The 19732-nt window shown below is 42.7% G+C and overlaps 1 protein-coding gene across 5 annotated transcripts; it reads left to right on the top strand.

Annotated features, from left to right (window-relative positions):
• Window positions 1-16: 16 nt before the first annotated feature.
• ptprnb (protein tyrosine phosphatase receptor type Nb) lies at window positions 17-19659 on the top strand. 5 transcript variants are annotated; one of them, XM_061831925.1, is made up of 23 exons: window positions 17-311; window positions 1900-2192; window positions 4436-4486; window positions 5414-5524; window positions 5587-5683; window positions 5775-5922; window positions 7065-7419; window positions 8352-8495; window positions 8644-8678; window positions 9565-9701; window positions 9799-9854; window positions 9941-9999; window positions 11432-11647; window positions 11932-12189; window positions 12807-12954; window positions 13033-13106; window positions 13206-13283; window positions 13530-13649; window positions 15558-15724; window positions 16771-16824; window positions 18112-18176; window positions 18263-18336; window positions 18403-19659. In XM_061831925.1, the coding sequence occupies exons 1-23, from the start codon at window positions 121-123 to the stop codon at window positions 18472-18474; spliced, it is 3003 nt and encodes a 1000-aa protein (XP_061687909.1). In that variant the 5' UTR covers window positions 17-120; the 3' UTR covers window positions 18475-19659. The 5 variants fall into 5 exon arrangements, with proteins under 5 accessions (XP_061687909.1, XP_061687901.1, XP_061687918.1 ...); XM_061831917.1 differs by having other exon boundaries at window positions 18-311; window positions 11917-12189; XM_061831934.1 differs by having other exon boundaries at window positions 143-311; window positions 1896-2192; window positions 11917-12189.
• The last annotated feature ends 73 nt before the right edge of the window (window positions 19660-19732 follow it).

Below are 19732 nucleotides of genomic sequence, written 5' to 3' on the forward strand. Positions count from 1 at the left end.
TCAATAGAGCTTGTGCACCTACGTCACCGAAGTCACGTGACTGGCCATATTGCCGGTCAAACAAGGCATTGTTCAATGCTAAATCTGTTGAGACGAAACAAAAATATGTCTTGAAGCACGATGCCCAGAGTTTTGCCTAATACCGTTAAACAATTAGAAGGTGATAATAAACGAAGGTACGTGGAAAAATTTGAGACACTTGGTATAGAGGACCCATATTTAATGCCAAAGTCGATGTTTTCGGCGATAAGAAACTGGAATGTTAACCCACTTCCGCTTGTCTTGGACAACTGGAGCTACACAAGTATCTGGTGAGTAAGTCGTTGAGATTTACAAGGAAAAGTTTGAAGGCATATAAAAGTCTGGAGTTGTTGCTGGATCTGTTCTCAATCCCACTTCGTGATATACCCACTCAATTTTTTTTTTTTTAAATACAAATACTATTTAAATAAATGACCCCTGGTTTTACACAAACTCGCATTCATTATGATTGGGAAAACATTTTAGGAGAGGGAGTCGTCTCCTCTGTACACGGAAGCATATTGCGGCCACTCTCGCACGCACGCACACACACACACACACACACACACTTCCGTAAACCTCTCTGTGACTGACGTTTCCTTTTTCTTTTTTTTTTTTTTTTTTTAATACGCATTGTTCTCAAATGAGTCAACTTGGCATCAGAAATACTTTGTGGTTTTGAGATTGAGAAGAATAATTCCTACCTGAAGTGAAATGATTCCTACACAGGGGTGTGTGTATTTTAGTTGTGCACTATCCGTCAAGTTGAATTGCTAAAATCCATCAATGTTTTCTGGTCTTTTCAGCTGGTATGGATAGATTTCCTATTACGCCATTTTGTGTGTCGTAGAGGTCAGAGAACACAGGCGATAGGTGAAGCGTGAAGTTTTTTTTTCCATCATTAATTTATCCGATTCTCTTTGGAAGAGAAGCAACTGTCCCTCAATTTATAGACACTTTGCCTAACTGTGGACTCACGAACAAGACTTGCTGTGGTCAAGTCAGCAATTGTTCAACATGGGTCTTCTGAGAACTCTTGAGCAAGACAGGATACACAGACAATGCTTCTTTACAAGAGACAATTGTCAAGTTGTGTGTGTTCTCCAGAGACCAGAGGAGCGTTAAACCATACCTCCAATCTTTGCTATTGATTAGACCTGATTCTGATTAGGTCCGGGAGAAGCCGTAGCCTTACGTTTTCCCTCCTTGTTTTGTGAATATGTTCAATATGAAAACAATTGTGTGATATTAATTGACACAAACTGTTGATTCTTGAGTTTGATGATCTCACTACACTTTACAACCATTTTATGCATATATTTAATTCTGAAGGGTTCACATACTTTTATCCTCCCGCTGTAAACGGGAGATTTTCTAACGTCCTAAAACACCTTCATACATATTTCTTGAAGATGAGGACTGAATGCAAAAGTTGTACCGTAGTTGGAATGACTGAATCTGTGTATCAATTTTGCTTTGAATTTTCAGTTGCCAATGAGAGAGCAAACTATGCGTTTTAACTGAATCTCGCTGAAAATAAAAATTGAAAAAACGCCCCCCCCCCTCCCATAGTTGTATATTTTTTGAAAAACGAAAGTGAAAGTGAAAGCCACGACAGCCTCTATTATGATTTATGTGGCATATTATTTCACGGACAAACAAACGAGTTTGAAGGAATTGTCATCTGCTCCAAATCAAACGAGACAACAACAACAACAAAAACTCCCATATTAATTTTAACCACGTATTCTGTCCGAAATCGAAATGTGGGGAAACCTTGTCGCTGTTGTGTGTTTTGATGTTTGAAATATTACAGAAGGAATCAAAGCCGAATGATGATGAGTGTTGACTTGTTGCGTCTACTTTGACTGGAGCCAGCGCAATCGTGGGAGAGTGGCGTGTTGCTGTGGCGCCGCCCTTTGGTGATGTTCCCCATCCGTCTCCCCCTCCGAGTCCATCCCGGCACCAGAACAAACTGCAGCATCTCGTGGACAATGTCCAGCTGCTAGACGTTACCGCCGGCAGCGGCTCACTCGTTTCCCGGTCGCAGTGGGCAGCGGATCTCGGGTGTATGATGAAGCCTCGTCGGCCGCGGGTGGCCGTGTGCCCCCTCCTCCTCCTCGTCCTCCTCCTCACCGCACCCGGTCGCTTCGGTGCGGCCGCCCGACACGGTAAGAGGAGCTCCGGCGCACACACTTCCAAACACCACCAAGTGACTCGCTCATCCAACAGCCATGCTTACTTCCTACAACATATTACTCACTTGCCGAACAGTTTGTCTTCGCGCTGTGAGCTGATGTAAACGGTCGATTTCAAATGGCCAAGTCTATGTCAAGATGTGCAAATGGTGGCTTCTGGCGTGTGCGGTTGGATGATTTTGAAATGCACATAGAGAACACAAGCAGGGAGGCGAACCAAGAGAAGAAATTGCAGTTTTTAAAATTGTGACAATTTTGCACGACGACAGGAACGTGCAGTTTCCTCATTAATTACAACAAGTCAATATATAGTACTACACCCCCCCCCCCCTGCCTCCCTTCATGGCTCAATTGGTTTTGGGAGTTTTCCACATTGTAGGTGGCCACAGGTGGGCAGAATAGCCTAAAATAAGTAAATTGGCACTTAAGACTCTAGTAAAATATAGTGAGCTCGAAACTAACTCTGGTCCAATTTTGGTTAATTGTGGACTCTCCCCGTGAAAATCAACAACGAGTAAATGAAATCAATTATGTAGCTATATGTGATTTGATCAAATTAAATTTGAACTGTGCTGTGAAAACAATATTGGCTCCCTTCTCAAATGCTTAGATTTGTGCTTAGTTTCCCCACTTTGTTGTTTAAGACCTTCAAATATACCAGACAAATATTATCCAAGTGGTCTTAAAATGCTCTTTTTAAAAGGGGATTTCACTAAAGAAAAGAAAAATTATATGCAAAGTGCAAAAAAGATGCAAAGTGACCTGACCCTAAAAGTAATGGCCCCCTGAATCGAATTAACCTCAACCGGTTAGACCATCCTCAGCACCGCTGAAATCAAGCATTTGCACGAATTGGCAATGTGCCTATCACGGACAGTCATGTTGCTTCATGTGCAAGCATGCCCATCATGCGCAGGTACAAGAAACGGATCTTCCATAACAGTGACTTTCCACAGCTTTCATGAACTCACCATTGACTCAGCGACGAAGATTACTGCCAGTCAATGGCACCAGGCATCTTCTCATCTATTCTTCTTGTGGCTTTAAATGACATAAAAAGCCAGTGCAGGCCTGAGCGACTGCAGCGCATGATCTTTATGGAGGAAGTGAGCCGCTTAGCGGTCCATTAGAGGAGGAGGTATTATTGTCTGTGTTCACGGGAGAGCCAATAATCTTTGCCCATGTCTTTAGCCTCATTAGGCTGCTTTTACATTTGTGCAGTCAAAGTGATGAGGGCGTCACAGTCTGATGTTTAGCTGAGCCGCCCAAGTTGCAGCAGCAGCACCGTCCCCGCCGGTGCTTTTCTCAGCATCTTGAGCATCCTTAGAATCCTCATCAAGCATCCGGCCTCCTATCCAGTCTCTGTCAAGTCCAACAACAGTAAAACTTAATTCCAACCATGTCAATTGACAAAAATGTTATCTCAAGGCACTTTTCATATTGAGGAGGTCAAGATGCACTCTAATTCATACATTCAAGACAACTGACAGAACCCCAAGTTAGCCAGCACTTGGTGACAGAGGCAAAGGAAAAACTCCCTGCAAGGAAGAACCCAGGTTTCGTGGGGCGACCATCTGTCTTGGCCAGGTGGGTGGCAAAGGGTTGAGTGATTGGAGAACAATGGGCACAACAACAGCTCCAGCAACAACTCTAATTATCCCACGAAAAGGAATTTCCTGCATTTTTTCACCACAACTGTTCTTCACAAAACAAGACATAGTTTATTGTGGGGAAAAGTAAGCACTGATGAGCCTCTTGGTCATCATTTATAAGAGTTACGTGAAATCTGTAGATTCATGCAATCAATCATTTTGGGGATATGCATGCAGGGACTCTTCCCGTTTGTTTAGCCACAGTTTTCCCATTTCACTGAGATTCCTGCAGCTATTGTCTTCATGTCAATGTGATGATGTCTTGGCAGAATATCTTCTTTACAATCTGGACATAGAGTCACTGCATTTTACACACAGGATTGTAATAGAACCTTAATGAAGTCAGCGAAGTGTACCTAAATAGAAAAGAGTGAGTGGCATCAGCATCTGATGGTTTACCACTTTGCAAGATTTGGAAATGTCAAGAGGAACACACACACACACACACACACACACACACACACACACACCACACACACACACACACACACACACACACACATACTCACACACTTTTAAATTCAAGAGAAGACTGGATGAGTTTGTTTCTTTTTTTTTTTACAGGTTGTTTATTCGAGAAAAAGCTATGTCCCAGAGAACAGCCGTGCAGTAATGGTGAGTTTGTACAGCCGCCATCATACTGTATGTGGTGCTTTTACAACCTGCCGCTTATTTCTTGTCATAATCAAATATAATATCCCTGGCACCGTAATGAGCCCATTGCTTTTCTCACACATAATGAGATGTCATTACAACTCAGCACAAATTTATGGCTTTCATGGCTACATTGCTGATGATTTATGCTTCCATTAGAGTGGAGGATGCAATTGGGTATAAAGCTAGACAAAGTAAATGTTATTCCAGGAGTTCTATATAAATACTCATCTGTAAGCACTATGTAACATTCTGTGTATGTTACATATATATACTATACAGTATGGAGTACCAAACAAAGTATGTGTCTTTTTCTCTCTATGAGATTTCAATGCATCACACATACAAAGCTACGAGTGAAAGAGAAAGTGGGAGGAAGTGCAACGTAAACACGGTCCCCACCAATTGCGGGCTGTGGAAGCCGTTACCATGGCGACACTGACATCACCTGCCTGACAACTGTGTGTGCGTGAGGTTGTTTTGATCAGCGATAGCGAGAGGGGAGATGCGATGACTCATCAGTGCACACAGACGCACATTGCACACGCACATGCGGAGTAACATCACGTCTGCAGTGACTCTTGATACGTCAAGAAGTGTGAAAGTGCAGCGGGACGTCTGCAGCCGTGCCCGATTATTAGTCATTGGATTATATGGGATGTCAGAAAAAGTCTAGGACTGTTGTCACAAAACATACAGTATTCAAATTCACACTGCAAGCTTTCCCTTCGTAGGTAATCCTCTTTAGGCTTTTGTAGTTTCTCAGACATCTGTGACAGACTTCGTGCACTCCTGAGAGGATTCCTGCAGGATCCTCTGCAGATCTGTTGTCACAGAGGCTTAATGCGAATGCGACATAGCTTCTTCTCATTATCTGTCCCTCTGCAGATGGTTTGTTTGGACAGTGTTGGGCTCCTCACCACGATCCGGTCCAATACCTGGTGTCTGTTCCTGCTCTGTATAAGCTGCAGGAGGTCCTTAAAGACCTGATGAAACAAGGTATCAATATCAACCTGCATAAAATGCTGAAACCCCTTTTAATGGCGGTGTGGGCTGAGCAGGTATGACCTGGAGGGATGACGTCACTCAGGCAGCAATTGGGCGGGAGCTGAGTCACATTCCCTCTATTAGCTCCTCACAGCTTCACCAGCGCAAACGGTAAGAAAAGAAATGTCGCAGCAGCACGACCTGATCACCAAGATCCCGGAAGAGCGTTTTGAAATCCATGTTTTCTCACCCGCGCTTCCAGGCTGCTCAGTCAACTGAAGATTCTGAGACCTGAGGAAACAGTTGACCCACAAATGATCCAACAGTACATAAACTACCTGACACTCGACCCTTCTCCACCTTCCGTACGTGGGCAGGTGGCCTCGCTGGATCCGTACAACTATCAACAGGTAGAGAAATATCAGTGACGTTTAAGTAAGTCATTGAAGTGCATCTATGTTGTCGCAGAAGCTGGAGTTTGGTTATCATATACACCATAGCCAAAATAAAAGGCCCAAGTGTCAAACTACATCACAAAGGAGCCACACTCTTATTTTCACCACGTTAGATTATTACTGCTCCTCCCTCTTTGCTATTTTGTTGAGATGTTTTTCCATAAGTCCCTGATGGTGTCGTAGTACACGTTCCCGCCTTTAGTGCAGGCTGCCTGGGTTTGATTCAATGGTGTCGATATCATCCCTGCGACTGGCTGGTGACCAGTTACGCTTGTAGGCGGCATGGTGGTGCTGCTGGAAAGCGTAGGCCTCACAGTTCTGAGTTCCTGGGTTCAATCCCGGACCCGCCTGTGTGGAGTTTGCATGTTCTCCCCGTGCCTGCGTGCGTTTCCTCCGGGCACTCGGGTTTCCTCCCACATCCCAAAAACGTGCAATATTAATTGGACACTCTAAATTGCCCGTAGGTGTGATTGTGAGTACAGCTGTTTGTCTGTATGTGCCTGGCGATTGGCTGCCAACCAGTTCAGGGTTCACCCTGCCTCCTGCCCGTTGACAGCTGGGATGGGCTCCAGCACTCCCCGCGAGGATAAAAGACGAAGAAAATGGATGGATGTTTTTTCATCGCTGTATTGGCTTACAGCTTGTTTTAGAATTGATCTTAAGATTTTGCTGCTTACTCTTAAAGCATTAGCAGTTTTCATGCTATAAAACTAATGTACAGTATGTTTATACAGTATGTATGGACTGTTGACTGTCTGTCAACTTGTCCTGATGCACTGATACCTGTATCTAGATCAATGCTGACACTCAATGTCTGTAGCGTATTGGGGCTCGAAAAAAAAAGGCAACCAATACACCGATACCATTTCACCAGCCTTACATATACAGTAATTTCCAGGCAGATGGAGTACGAGCCATGTTGAATTGCTCTAATTTAAACAAATTGTTATTTGACAGCAAAATTAAGGATGAACTCCACTTGTGTGTGTGTGTGTGTGTGTGTGTATATATATATATATATATATATATATCACACTTACTTACTTACTTATACTTCTTGTTGTTAATCTTATTATTCATATCATCATCATCATCAGGATGAGGCTGAGCGATCCCTCAACTCCCTGGAAGATAATCCAAGCTCCACGTTCCTCCGCTTCTCCGCCCCTCGCTCCAGGTCCAGAGGAAAGGCTCTAGATCGAGACAAGCAACTTCTCCAGAACCTGGTGTCCAATTACCTCGCCTCGCCATCCTCCTCCTTGTCCTCCTCTGTCCAGGCTGCTCCCCGCCACAGGGGGGCACCTGCAGTATCATTCCCATTAGCCTCCTCCTTCACAGAACTCGAATTCCCGCTGGACTATGACCAAGACTACGTTTCCCATGTTCAACATCTTAGCAATCAGCCGGAGATCAAGGTGGTTCCAAAGTATGATGCTCTGGCAGGACTGGATGGTGAGAAAAGTCAAATGGACCAATCGTTTTGCCCAAATACAGCGGTGCCTTGAAATACTCTACAAGTTCAATACATTTTGGGACTATGCTTATTGAGCAAATCAGCTCTCTCACATAAAACAAATGGAAATGCCATTAATCCATTCCTAAAATTACGAATCCATTTTCTTAGATGCGTAAGTGAGGGAGAAGTATCTTCTCTGACTTTGATTCAACCATTATCAGTGCTTTATACATTGCAGGAGAACAACTTTCACTTTATCATATCACTGACCTGCTGAATGAAGTGTGTAATGTTTTATGCCGAAGAGTCGAGTTAGTGATACGTAAATGCGCGATGTCATGCAAGAGAAATGTCTATTTGCCCATTTGTATCGCATGAGACTTTTAAGACAGAGCACTGGGTTCCATTATGAGCCAAGTAAAATGAATATACCCACTCAATGATATTACTATCTTTCCAAGTAAAAAGTACTCACCCTGCTTTACATGCGCAGTCCGATTCCACTATTTTATCCTGTTGGATTTCAATATGAAGTTTGTGAGGCGTCAAACTTTTTTTGCATTGATTGTCAACATTTCGCTGTAACTCTGACATTGCGTCTTATTCCGTCCAAAATCTTAATTCCGTTTACATATCCTTGCGTGAAATAGTTGAGACCTCTCTGAAACACTCTCTAGGACAAGTCTGACGCATTTGGCAAAACACATACCGCAATATTATCAGGAATACGCAACAGAGAATCAACTTCAAACATGTTCTGTTCAATCTCCATTTTGGAAGCTTGTGGGACATGGCTAAGGGGGCGGAGCTTAAGATTGCCATCGGAAAGGTCCATTGTATTCAACGATAAAAATATAGATTTAAGGACAAAAATGACTTTTCCCAAGAAATGCAGTCATAACCACTGTAGAACTGAACTGTTTTCCAGCACGGTCTGTGCAGCGTCTGGATCAGCTGCTGGACCGCTACGGCCTGAATATCCAGGATTTGTCCCCTGATCAGAGAGACAAACTTCCAGCTTTGCTCAAGCAGCTTCACCTGGAGAGCTCCTTCAGCCCCAAAGCCTCGAAAGGTCTCAGCATCGTGCTCCTCGCAGACTCTTTCGATGCATTATCTCGTACTTCAGCAAAGAAACATGATTCATGATCATTTTGATGCATATTTGTTTCCTAAAATAATCTGAAGCAAATAATTATCTTGTTGTGATGTGTCTGTTTCAGAAAACTATGGAAACAATGTTGGCTCAGGGAAGAAGGTGAGTGTGACACATGTCATTATTACAACATTACACTAATATACAGTAATCCCTTGTTTTTCGCAGTCAATGGAGACCAGAACCCCCTGCGAAATGTGAAAAACTGCAAAGTAGGAACAAATCCTACCCCACCAACCACTGCCAACCCCCCACACACACACCAGGAATTTTCATGGATGTGTAACTGGGTTGCAGAATGATTAAAATATGTAGACAGTGTTAATATTTAAGACTAAGATTACAACATTAATTAAATCTTTAATTATAAAACCTTTGCAAATCTTTCATGCAACAGTCACCTGACTGTGTTCGGAAACGCAGGGGAGACGCACACACACACGCACGTGGTGAAGGAGAGCCTCGTAGAGGCTTTAAGTTCACTCACCTGCAGCATTGCACCACGATGACCGTAAACACGGCCCTTGTAGAAGTACGCGTAGCCGTCCTCTTCCAAAAAAGGCCTCCATATTAAAAACGTGCGCCCACCATCTAGGAAAGTCTTTCTCCATGTACCGACGAGCAGCACCATACAGAGGCACGTTTCTGAGGCTGTATATTTTTTGAAATTTTTGCTGGCCAAGTGGTGGGCTACAACCATGTTTTGGGAATTACAAAATCAGGCAAAAATCCCCACCTTTGGGAATTTGAATTACATTTGCATTGACACTGCATTGATTGATTGGGGGGAAAAAGGAAGCAAATTGGGTACAAATCTCCAGGAGGTTTAAGTTCATAACTCCAAAAGAAAGTAGGCTGCCATGACCACTCATCTAAATGAAATATAGATTTCCAAAGCCTCTATATATAATTAATTTAACAGGCTCAGTTCATACATTTAATTGTGAGAGTAACTCTGTTTTTTTTTTTTTTTTTTTTAAATTATCAGATCACACAGGGTTTCATGGACCACAAGATGGATGCCACAGACGGTCTCCCAATAATGAAGTCCTCCAAACCAGCAGATGTCCAAAAGGCTACAAGCTCTGGTTTGGTCGCCAAGCTGGGAAAGAAGAAACCTGAAGAGTTAGTATATCTAGATTGTCAACAACCAAATGTTTTCTCTGAACAAAATGTTTACAATGCTTTTCCTAGCAAATACTTTATTCTGTCCTTCTGCCAGTGTATTGGCCCCAGTGATCTCCCACGGGACCAACCCAAACCCATCAGAGAAAGAAGGTAACTATTGCACCGCTACTGCATGTTTGCCATATTGATCTATCCATAACAAACTGGTCCTAAAGTCTTCACCTGCTCACTTGCAGATAAGACCATCCTGGAAGCTGAGACAAGCCTAAAGATTCAAGAGAAGCTGGAAGGCCAGGTGACATGACACAAACATACTATGGACGGATACATAGATAGACGGATACATAGAAAGACAGATACTTTACATTTATTCATTGATTTATGGCTGGTGAAGCATTGACATTACAGTCAGATTGACAAATTTCTGAGCTAAACAAGTGGCACATGTGGGTACAACTCTGAGAAGAGAGTCTTACTTTTTTTTTTTTTACTTCATGTTTGAAGCTGATGTTAAAGCTCCAGTGATCTTGTTTCGATTGGTAGTCCATCCATTTTCTTTACCGCTTATCCTCAGTAGGGTTGCGGGAGTGCTGGAAACTTTTCCAGCTGATTCTGACCAAGGGGGTGTACACTCTGAACTGGTTGCCAGCCAATCAAAACAAGCACACTCACAGGCTATTTAGAGTCTTCAACTAACCTGCCATGCAGGCTTTTGGGCTGTGGGAGGAAACCGGGGTACCCGGCAAAAACCCACACAGACACCGAGAGAACATGCAAGTTCCACACAGGCGAGGCTGGATTTGAACCTGTGTCCTCAGAACTGTGAGGCAGATGTGCTCGCCAGTCGTTCACCATGTCTCCCATTTTAGACGGAATGAACCAACTTGGTACTTGATTTTGGAAATGCAGCCACCGACAATATATCTGCATACAACAACAGCAGCAACATGAACTTGTGTGATGTCTCGTACACACACCCCTTTTTTTGAGTCACTGTACTGTGCCTCAGCTTGCGTTTTTTTTTTTTTTTAAATCTGTACGTACAATCAGAGAAACTAAATATGTAACACACACTTTCCAAATGCATTAGCCTAACTTCTTCTTCTTTTCCTTTCGGCTTGTCCCGTTAGGGGTCGGCACAGCGTGTCATCTTTTTCCATCTTAGCCTATCTCCTGCATCTTCCTCTCTAACCCCAACTGCCCTCATGTCTTCCCTCACCACATCCATAAACCTTCTCTTTGGTCTTCCTCTCGCTCTTTTGCCGGCAAGCTCCATCCTCAGCACCCTTCCACTAATATACTCACTCTCTCGCCTCTGAACATGTCCAAACCATCGAAGTCTGCTCTCTCGAATCTTGTCTCCAAAACATCCAAATTTGGCTGTACCTCTAATGAGCTCATTTCTAATCCTATCCTAACTATGGACAATTATTGTGAAAGTCAAAAGTGTCTGAAAACATAGTGGAAATGTCAAGAGACAAAACGCACTTGTCAATTGCAAGCCTCCTCAACCCAGTTTAAGGAGCCATTGTGCAATCTGAAGTGCCGTTAGTGTGCTTGGTGCCATACTTGACCCAAGTTTTTAAATGGGAAATATGAAAATGCAGCAATTTAGATGATGAAATCACGGGCAATCGAGAACGAGGAATAGAGAAAATGAGTGCATAGGTCGCTAACAAGGTTATTAGGTCTTTTTTAATTTTTTTATTCTATTGACTCATCTTCAGCAAGTGAAGAATGACAGCAAAGCGTTGCCCCTGGCTACCAGAGTCCGACCTGGCTCTCGCTGGGTTTCCTCTACCCTGGTGGCTTTCGCTTGCATAGGGGGCATCTTGGTGGCGGCCCTGAGCGTCACCTGCTTGCGTCACCATGCCCACCGATTGGCAGCCAAGAAGTTGGGCCTAGGGGTCGAGGGTGGAAGCTTTAGCCATCAGGAGTACCAGGTGAGGAACCCCACAGAATATAGAGACCATAAAATGTGACGTTGAATGTTTTCTGGTATTTTGTGTCATTTGACAACGTAGATCAGTTCTGCTGTTTGATATCATGCAAAACCTGGGAATTTTAATAGATTTGATTAAAAATAAATAAATTGGTGTGACCTTGCCTTAATAAAGATTGGGAAACACCGGTAATGATAGGCAGGATGTTGCCAGGGCTTTGAAATTTAAAACTGGTTAACAACAAAACACACGCATAACTGGCTCACCAGGACCTGTGTCGCCAGCATATGGCGTCCAAAGGTGCCTTCGGACGCCTGGAAGCCGCCGCCCTGGGTGCTGTGGCGGGGCCGAACGGAGGAACAGCACCTGGTGGCGGGAAAGGAGCCGGCGCAGTCGGGGGGACTGACTCAAGAGTGAGCAGCGTGTCGTCCCAGTTCAGTGACGGAGCGCAGCCGAGTCCCGGCTCTCACAGCAGCACGCCGTCGTGGTGCGAGGAGCCTGCACAGGCCAACATGGACATCTCCACTGGGCACATGATTCTGGTAACTTCTACAAGTCTTCTTTTGTGCTTGAAGTCATCAAAGTTGTGTCCAATAATCAGCTCATTAGTAATGAATGCCTAACTACACTACTCACAAAAAGGAACGGATATGAGTTTTGGGTTATTATCAGGATGAACCTAAAATAATATTCAATTTCTAAGGCTGTCCCCTTCTGCGCCTTTCTGTAACTATTTTAGTTTCTCTGAATTGCTGTTCCAAGCTGCTAAAAGAAACTCCTTGAGGTCATAAGCTTAGTGACCACTTCCTATTAGAATCCTCGTACTGTTGATCAGTCTTGGTAGGTTAAGTACAGCCATCTTGGTTTCATGATGTCAAAATGTGACCAACATGATGAAGAGGACATGGCAAATCAAACTGGATTTCAATGTTGACATTCAGCTCCTTGTTAGAGGACATCAAGTTTTGGAAGAAAAACTGAAATGTTGAACAGGTTGATTCAAACAGTTTTAAAGCATCTCAAATAAAGATCACTTGTCAAGGTTATTTTAGTTTCATCCTAAAATTTGCCCCCAAACAAAGCCTGATTTCAGGAACTTTTTTCAGATTAGTGTCTGTGAAAGACACTAACTGTCATGACTTGTTTTTTTAAAAAAAAGGCATACATGGAGGACCACCTGAGAAACAAAGACCGACTGTTGAAAGAGTGGGATGCACTCTGTTCCTACCAGGCGGAGCCCAGCAGTGTTTCTGTGGCTCAGAGTGAGCCCAACACCAAGAAGAACCGCTTTCATCACTCCCTGCCTTGTCAGTCCTCACAAGAGCTTTGTCGTCACAATGGAACACATCATATTTGATTCATACAGTATCTTGGTTCTTCTATAGATGATCACGCCAGGGTGAAGCTTAAACCAGAGATCAACCCTTCTCGGACTGACTACATCAACGCCAGTACTATAGTGAGACCCTACTTTGAGAAACTTTGATCAAAATCATCTTTGCACAAGGTTTGCATGGACACTTGGCTATCAGCTCATCGTGGTTTTCCCTCACTTTAGATTGACCATGACCCTCGGATGCCGGCCTATATCGCCACCCAGGGCCCCTTGTCCCATACCATCTCTGACTTCTGGCAGGTCAGTGACACACTTCGATCAACACTTTGCTTGGAGTTCAAATACTTTTATGGCGTGTTCATTAACAATGGCTGAAATATGGCTGAATGTTGTGCCAAGATAAGAAGTAATGAGATTTTGACAAATGTAAGCCAAAAAAAGTATTAAAAAAATATGAGAATTGACTGCAGATACCTACAAAAACTATTTAAATGCATTAAATAATTTTTACATGGTTATAGTGCCTCACTATGTGTTGGTGTGCAGATGGTGTGGGAGACTGGCTGCACGGTGATCGTCATGATGACCGCTCTGGTGGAAGAGGGAGAGAAACAATGTGACCGCTACTGGCCAGATGAAGGCTCCTCGCTCTACCATATCTATGAGGCGAGTTCAGCAGCTCGTACATCCTGAATGTCACGTCAATGGCTTTATTGTTCTGTCTGTCTGCCTGCCTGTCTGTATCTGCCAGATGTGGCAAATCCTAACGCTCAGTACTTAAAGTACAATCAAACTCATATCTTTTTGTCCCGTGCGGTAGCCGTTCAGCACAATTGCCACTTCCTCATTCATTAACGTGACCCATGACTACCATTACTACCATTCAATGGTGCATTCACATCCACACGAAATCCAAAATCTGCCACGCAATCTTCATCTGTAAACTGTGGGAAGTCATGTCCTTTCTTCACACAGAAATCCTGAATCTGGTCTCTCAGATCCCAAATACTTTTCAGTCATTTGCCTAGACTGAGCCACCTGACGGTAGCTTATGTCACAATGTTGTCTCTAATTTTCCTCCAAAAGTGCAACAAACTGTCTGTGATTTAATGCTGTCACTCTGATGAAATGAACTTTTCTAGTGACAACGAGGTTCATCTTTAGCATTGATTTACACAAAACCTCCTGATGTAATACAATGTAAGCATCTCAATTTCTGCACAGGGTTCATTTCTGTTACCTTATCCCTCATTCTCTTCAAAAGTCCAACATTTTTCCCAGTCAGATTTGGACAACCCTCTATTGTCACACACCCCAACTCGTCCCATTTCAGCCTGAAAGTCTGCAGTTATCCCATGTAAGAAGATGAGCATCCGGGCAGTGTCACATGCATCGCAGCTCTAATCCAATGCCAGAGAAAAATAGTCAAAGTTGGCCGCTCTGTTCTTCAGTTGAAGCTCCAAGTTTCCAGCCAGACCCTCAATCCGCATCGTTACAGTGTGTCGGGAAAGTGGGACGTTCTCAAGTGAATACAATTTATTCTTAATAAGTGTTCAAAGTCCAATTTTGTTCACCGTCCAAAACATATTTTTCCATAGGAAATAATGCAAATGAGTTTAATCCGTTCCCAACTGCTAGAGAGTAAATTTCCTACTTAATTGCCATTTATGTAAAAACATGTACAACCTGTATTTAAAAAATAAAGTGCATATTAATTGTAAACATACTTGAAAAAATTAAATCAATTTAATGTGTATAATTTAGCTTTTGGTCACGGTGCGATGGCATCAGTGGATGGATGTGGAGGGAGGGAAGGCGAAAGGGTTACTCCTTAGAAGCGGAGTCAGCCCCTCGATTTGACTGGGTAATTCTCCTTCTGGGATTTTTTTCCCCCTTCTGTTTCTTTACTTCAACCAGATCTCTCTCTGAAGTCGTTTTACTTCTCTCTCTAAGGAAAAAACACATCCAAATGTTAACTGTTTCAGCATTCATTGCAGAATTTTCCTAAAGTGACATCATTAACAATGTTCACTGTTCTCTTCACCACTGCTGTACCTGGGTGGAATTTCTTTCCAATCACCCCCCCCACACACACACACACACTTAGTGAACACTTATTTTATGGCAGAACTCTGAACTTCCTCCCTTCCCTCATCCTCTTTGGATGACATTTCCTTTACCATTGTCTCCAGCTACTCGTGTTGCAGGCGCAACAGCTCTCGAGTCATTCACTCAGCTGAATGGGCCTACACCAGCTCCTCAATGTCTTTGTTGTCCACCTCAATTGCCATTGTTTTTCTCAAGGACACAATGTTGTGTACCCACTCGTTGAAAAACTGTCTTGTGATCAAGCCTTCCTGTTTGCCCGCAACATCTTGAGCAAACTTACTTTTCATCACATTTTTTTTAAACCTTTGAGTTGTTTGAATGGAAAACAAGCAAGGGCTTCGCTGTCAATAGTAGAAGTACTGATTAAGGTCCTTCACTTGAGAAAAAGTAAAAAGTGCAGGTAGATACCTGAAGAATGTATTTAAGTCCTTGTACCTGACTAATTCCCACAACTCACATCTGCAGGTGAACCTGGTGTCCGAGCACATCTGGTGCAATGACTTTCTGGTGCGAAGCTTCTACCTGAAAAATGTTCACACGCAAGAGACCCGAACCCTCACTCAGTTCCACTTCCTCAGCTGGCCGGCTCACGGGATCCCCACCTCCACACGTCCTCTACTGGACTTCCGCAGGTACAACCCCAGTGAGGTCCCCAAAAATTACCATGGCGTTCCTAATAAATACGTAGAAATGTTCTCGCTTCGCAGACACATTGAGTGTGTATGCAAAATGGTCAAATTCATGATGTGTGTACTGGCTAACTCAAATGACCTCTAAATGGCGATATTGTCCCTGTGAGCTGCTATCTGTGTAAACCGTACCCGTATTTATCAATCAAAGGACATCTGTGTGATGCACCTCAGTCAATGCGCAGAGGTTGGAAGTTTTTCGACGCAGCGTCTGAGGACTTTCTAAATCCGTTCAGAGACTATGAACAAAAACAAGTACAATCATAATGACGAACAATGATCACAGTGATGTGTAACAAAGTATTGACTCTAGGACGGTGGGAGGAGGTGGGCTGGTTTTTGGGACACTTATGTATTTAATTTCAGGGTTAGGGTTCATGTTGATGTAATTCCGTGACTCTTGTGCTGTGTATTACCAAGTAATGTGTACAGTTAGGCTAATGCTCTTTTGGTACTGTGGACAAATGACACTGCCACTCTGCAGGTGCTGTTAATAACGTTGCTTGTCATCTAACTTGATTACTTTTGAAATCATGTCATCAATAAACAACATTACTTTTAAAGTCAAGTAAGTAATCAATGAAGTAACTAGGTTACGTTTTCAAGGTAACTGCAGCAACAGTGTTGGTGAATCACAGATTTGTGCACACTTAAAGCACTAATCTGTGTGTCCCCACAGTTGGTGAATTTGGCCTGTTGAGTCTAGAAACAAAGAGGTGATTGCAAAAATACCCAGAAAAGAAACAATACTGTGTTGAAGTACACATATTTTGTCCTCCGCTCCACCCTTCATGCCAGTGGTTTATTGTTTAACATATCTGTCTGTGTCATTCTTGTGGTTTGCAGCTAGTAATCTGAGTCCAGTTGCATAGTCACAAAAATGATCACAGACTGATGTGGCTGCAGCAAGAAGCCCATCACTCAAATATTGAACTTTGACCTTGCATGTTTTCTCACTGAATGACATTTTCCTATTTGTCTTTCGTCAGGAAGGTGAATAAATGCTACCGAGGACGCTCATGCCCCATCATCGTCCACTGCAGGTTTGATATGATGTTCATCTTAAAACTCCCCTTTTTAAAATACGTATAAATAATCTATTTCTTGACATTGTCACATTTTCTTTAATGCAGTGTTTCCCAACTTTTATTAAGCAAGACATATAAAGTACGAGAAAAATCACAGCACAACACCAAACTAAATTGTCACAAGAACTATCTATAATGAAGTAATGATGATCATGTCTCAGTTTACTCAGAAATTGACTTACTCGGTGTGCACTACTGTACACAGGTTAATTGGCTTCTGTTATGAAGAAAAGCCTTTGAATGTTTCAACGGGTCACTATACAATGCTGACGAAGAGGCCGCAAATCAGTGGTCCTGAAGTCTCTTAAAGTCAAGTGAAAAAGTTGTTAACTCTGCAAGTATCATTGTCATTACCAACACTGAAATACACTAACGTGATGGGCCAAAAACAAGAGATGTTTTTATTTCTAAAATGTAGAGTACCTGATGGTAAGCCGTGAAACATTACTAAAGGCTTAAATGTTTACGCTGGTCACATATGAGATAAAAACTGCACTTAATAATTCAGCTTTAAATGTATTGAACAGGGGCGGCACGGTGGAAGAGCTGTAAAGCGTTGGCCTCACAGTTCTGAGGACATGGGTTCAATCTCGGCACCGCCTGTGTGGAGTTTGCACGTTCTCCCCGTGCCTGCGTTGGTTTTCTCCAGGCACTCCGGTTTCCTCCTACGTCCCAAAAACATGCATTCATTGGAAACTCTAAAATGATTGTGAATGCGACTGTCAATGTCATTGGACTCTTTCTTGCGTGAACATCGAATCTTCAACATTCCTCCAAGCATTGACGATGCACCAGATTTCATCTTGCATCATGGGAAGTTATCTTTCTGCATTCGTGGTGTTGTGATCTAGTGAATGACTCCAAAATCCTAAACAGACAAAAAAAAAAAAACATTGACTTCTCCCACATCCATTCATCCATCTTCTTAGCCGCTTATCCTCACAAGGGTTACGGGAGTGCAGGAGCCTAACCCAGCTGTCATCGGGCAGGAGGCAGGGTATTGGTTAGTCCATCTATGGCGTTTTTCATTGTTTGTTAGCCTTAAGCTAGGTCTGCGCCACCGTGCTGCCACGTCTCTTGCATTAAAGAACAAATACAAGCAAAGAGAAAAACATCAAACCATTCACATACTGTAAGTACTGTATTTTCAAATGGGGAGTTACATTTCAATCCCTGTGTATACACCGAAAGACACTAAAGGCTGTGAGTGCTGGTTTCCCCATTTTGTCACTGTCTCCATAGTAACGGAACAGGCCGCACTGGTACTTACATCCTGATCGATATGGTTCTAAATCGTATGGCTAAAGGTGAGTGTTAACATTAAAAAAAAATGTCCTGATCCAAATTGATGAGCAAGATTGTTTTTTTTTGTTTTTTGTTTTCTGTTCTGTAGGTGTGAAGGAAATCGACATTGCTGCGACACTGGAGCACGTTCGTGACCAGAGGCCTGGAATGGTTCGCACCAAGGTAAACATTTGTGTACAAGGAACATTTTCAAGATAGGTGTCATAAAAAATGTTCACCTTTTTTTAGGACCAGTTTGAATTTGCCCTGACTGCTGTGGCTGAGGAGGTGAACGCCATCCTTAAAGCTCTGCCTCAGTAAAGTGGTCTTCGACCACTGTCTGACGACCTCTGAACTCGTTTCTCTCTTGATTGCCTTTTGCCTTGAAAGTTAACAGTGATGTCACGCCATGAAAAAATAAAAAAAAGCCTGTAATTGTAACCTTTGGGGAGGATTTGTACAGGCACAAAGCCGTATGTCATGTTGAATTATTTACGGCATAATATTTGCCTCATATTATAACACAGCTGCATGAGTAATCTTGGAAAAACTATACTACATATACTCTTTAAAGGTCACATATTTTAGCTATTTAGACCTCCATAGACTGACTGACATGGATAAATGTGTCAATTTAATAAAAAACAAAACAACAACTTGGTTTTGTCCAAAAAAGGCCCTTCTGCCAGCTACTTCTGCTTGACCCAGTTTTGTAGCTGCGGTGTCCATATTTGGCTGAGACCGCCCCCTCGCCCCATTTTTTCTGATTGGTTGCCTCTGTGCAGAAGCCCCTCCTGTGAGAGCGCACATGTTTGTTGACAGCGCTGGGTTGCTGGCTTTTTGCTAGTGATACAGATAAACTCAAGAAATTCAAATGAGCTGATTACAAACCTCTTTATCGGAAAAGTGTCAGAAACGCAGGAATGCATAGACCTTTTTAATTCATGTTTACTCAGGCACCATAGATACAATATTATATGGCAAATTCCAGAAAATGGTGGCTTGGCAAAATATGGGACCTTTAAGATGCCGTGTCCCGCCCTACTACTTCCTCGTAACTTTTGGATGTGCCACTATTTAAGTTACAATTCCAGTATGACTTGTACCTGCACAAATCTACCCTGAAGATCATGTGACGGTTTTCTTGTGGGAGCCTCAAGTCGATTCCTTTCAGCTTATGCTCATGTGGTGACCTGTTGTAAATTGTGGTGTTGAATACATCATGTTTATGTTTTGGGAAGTGGATGCTGGACGAAGCTAAACTTTAAAAAAATGGATCTACTTCAAATAATTTACTACTTGGTAAAGTATATGATTAGAGGGATAGTGCTCTGAGGATTATTGACACCACCCATGACATCTGGAGAGCTGTCATTATTCTGTGTGCCATTAAACTGGTTATATTGTCGTATACCTCATGCAATTAAGAAAATGAAAAAAAGAGAAATATTAATGAGAAAATATTTTATAACTGTGAAATTATAAATAAATATTTTCGTGTTTAAGTGCTGCAATCAATTTGTCTTTGTGGTTAAATAATGTAAAAGTCCACGATGCATGCACGTACACTTTAAACTGG

Source organism: Syngnathoides biaculeatus, chromosome 2 (assembly GCF_019802595.1).
Source record: "Syngnathoides biaculeatus isolate LvHL_M chromosome 2, ASM1980259v1, whole genome shotgun sequence".
Classification (NCBI taxonomy): domain Eukaryota; kingdom Metazoa; phylum Chordata; class Actinopteri; order Syngnathiformes; family Syngnathidae; genus Syngnathoides; species Syngnathoides biaculeatus.

Excerpts from the sequence above, each read along its gene's own strand:
- ptprnb (XM_061831917.1), top strand. The coding sequence starts at position 121 with ATGCCCAGAGTTTTGCCTAATACCGTTAAACAATTAGAAGGTGATAAT. Across the intron at positions 10,000-11,431 it reads AAGAGAAGCTGGAAGGCCAG|CAAGTGAAGAATGACAGCAA; the intron begins GTGACATGACAC and ends ACTCATCTTCAG. Across the intron at positions 18,337-18,402 it reads CTGGAATGGTTCGCACCAAG|GACCAGTTTGAATTTGCCCT; the intron begins GTAAACATTTGT and ends ACCTTTTTTTAG.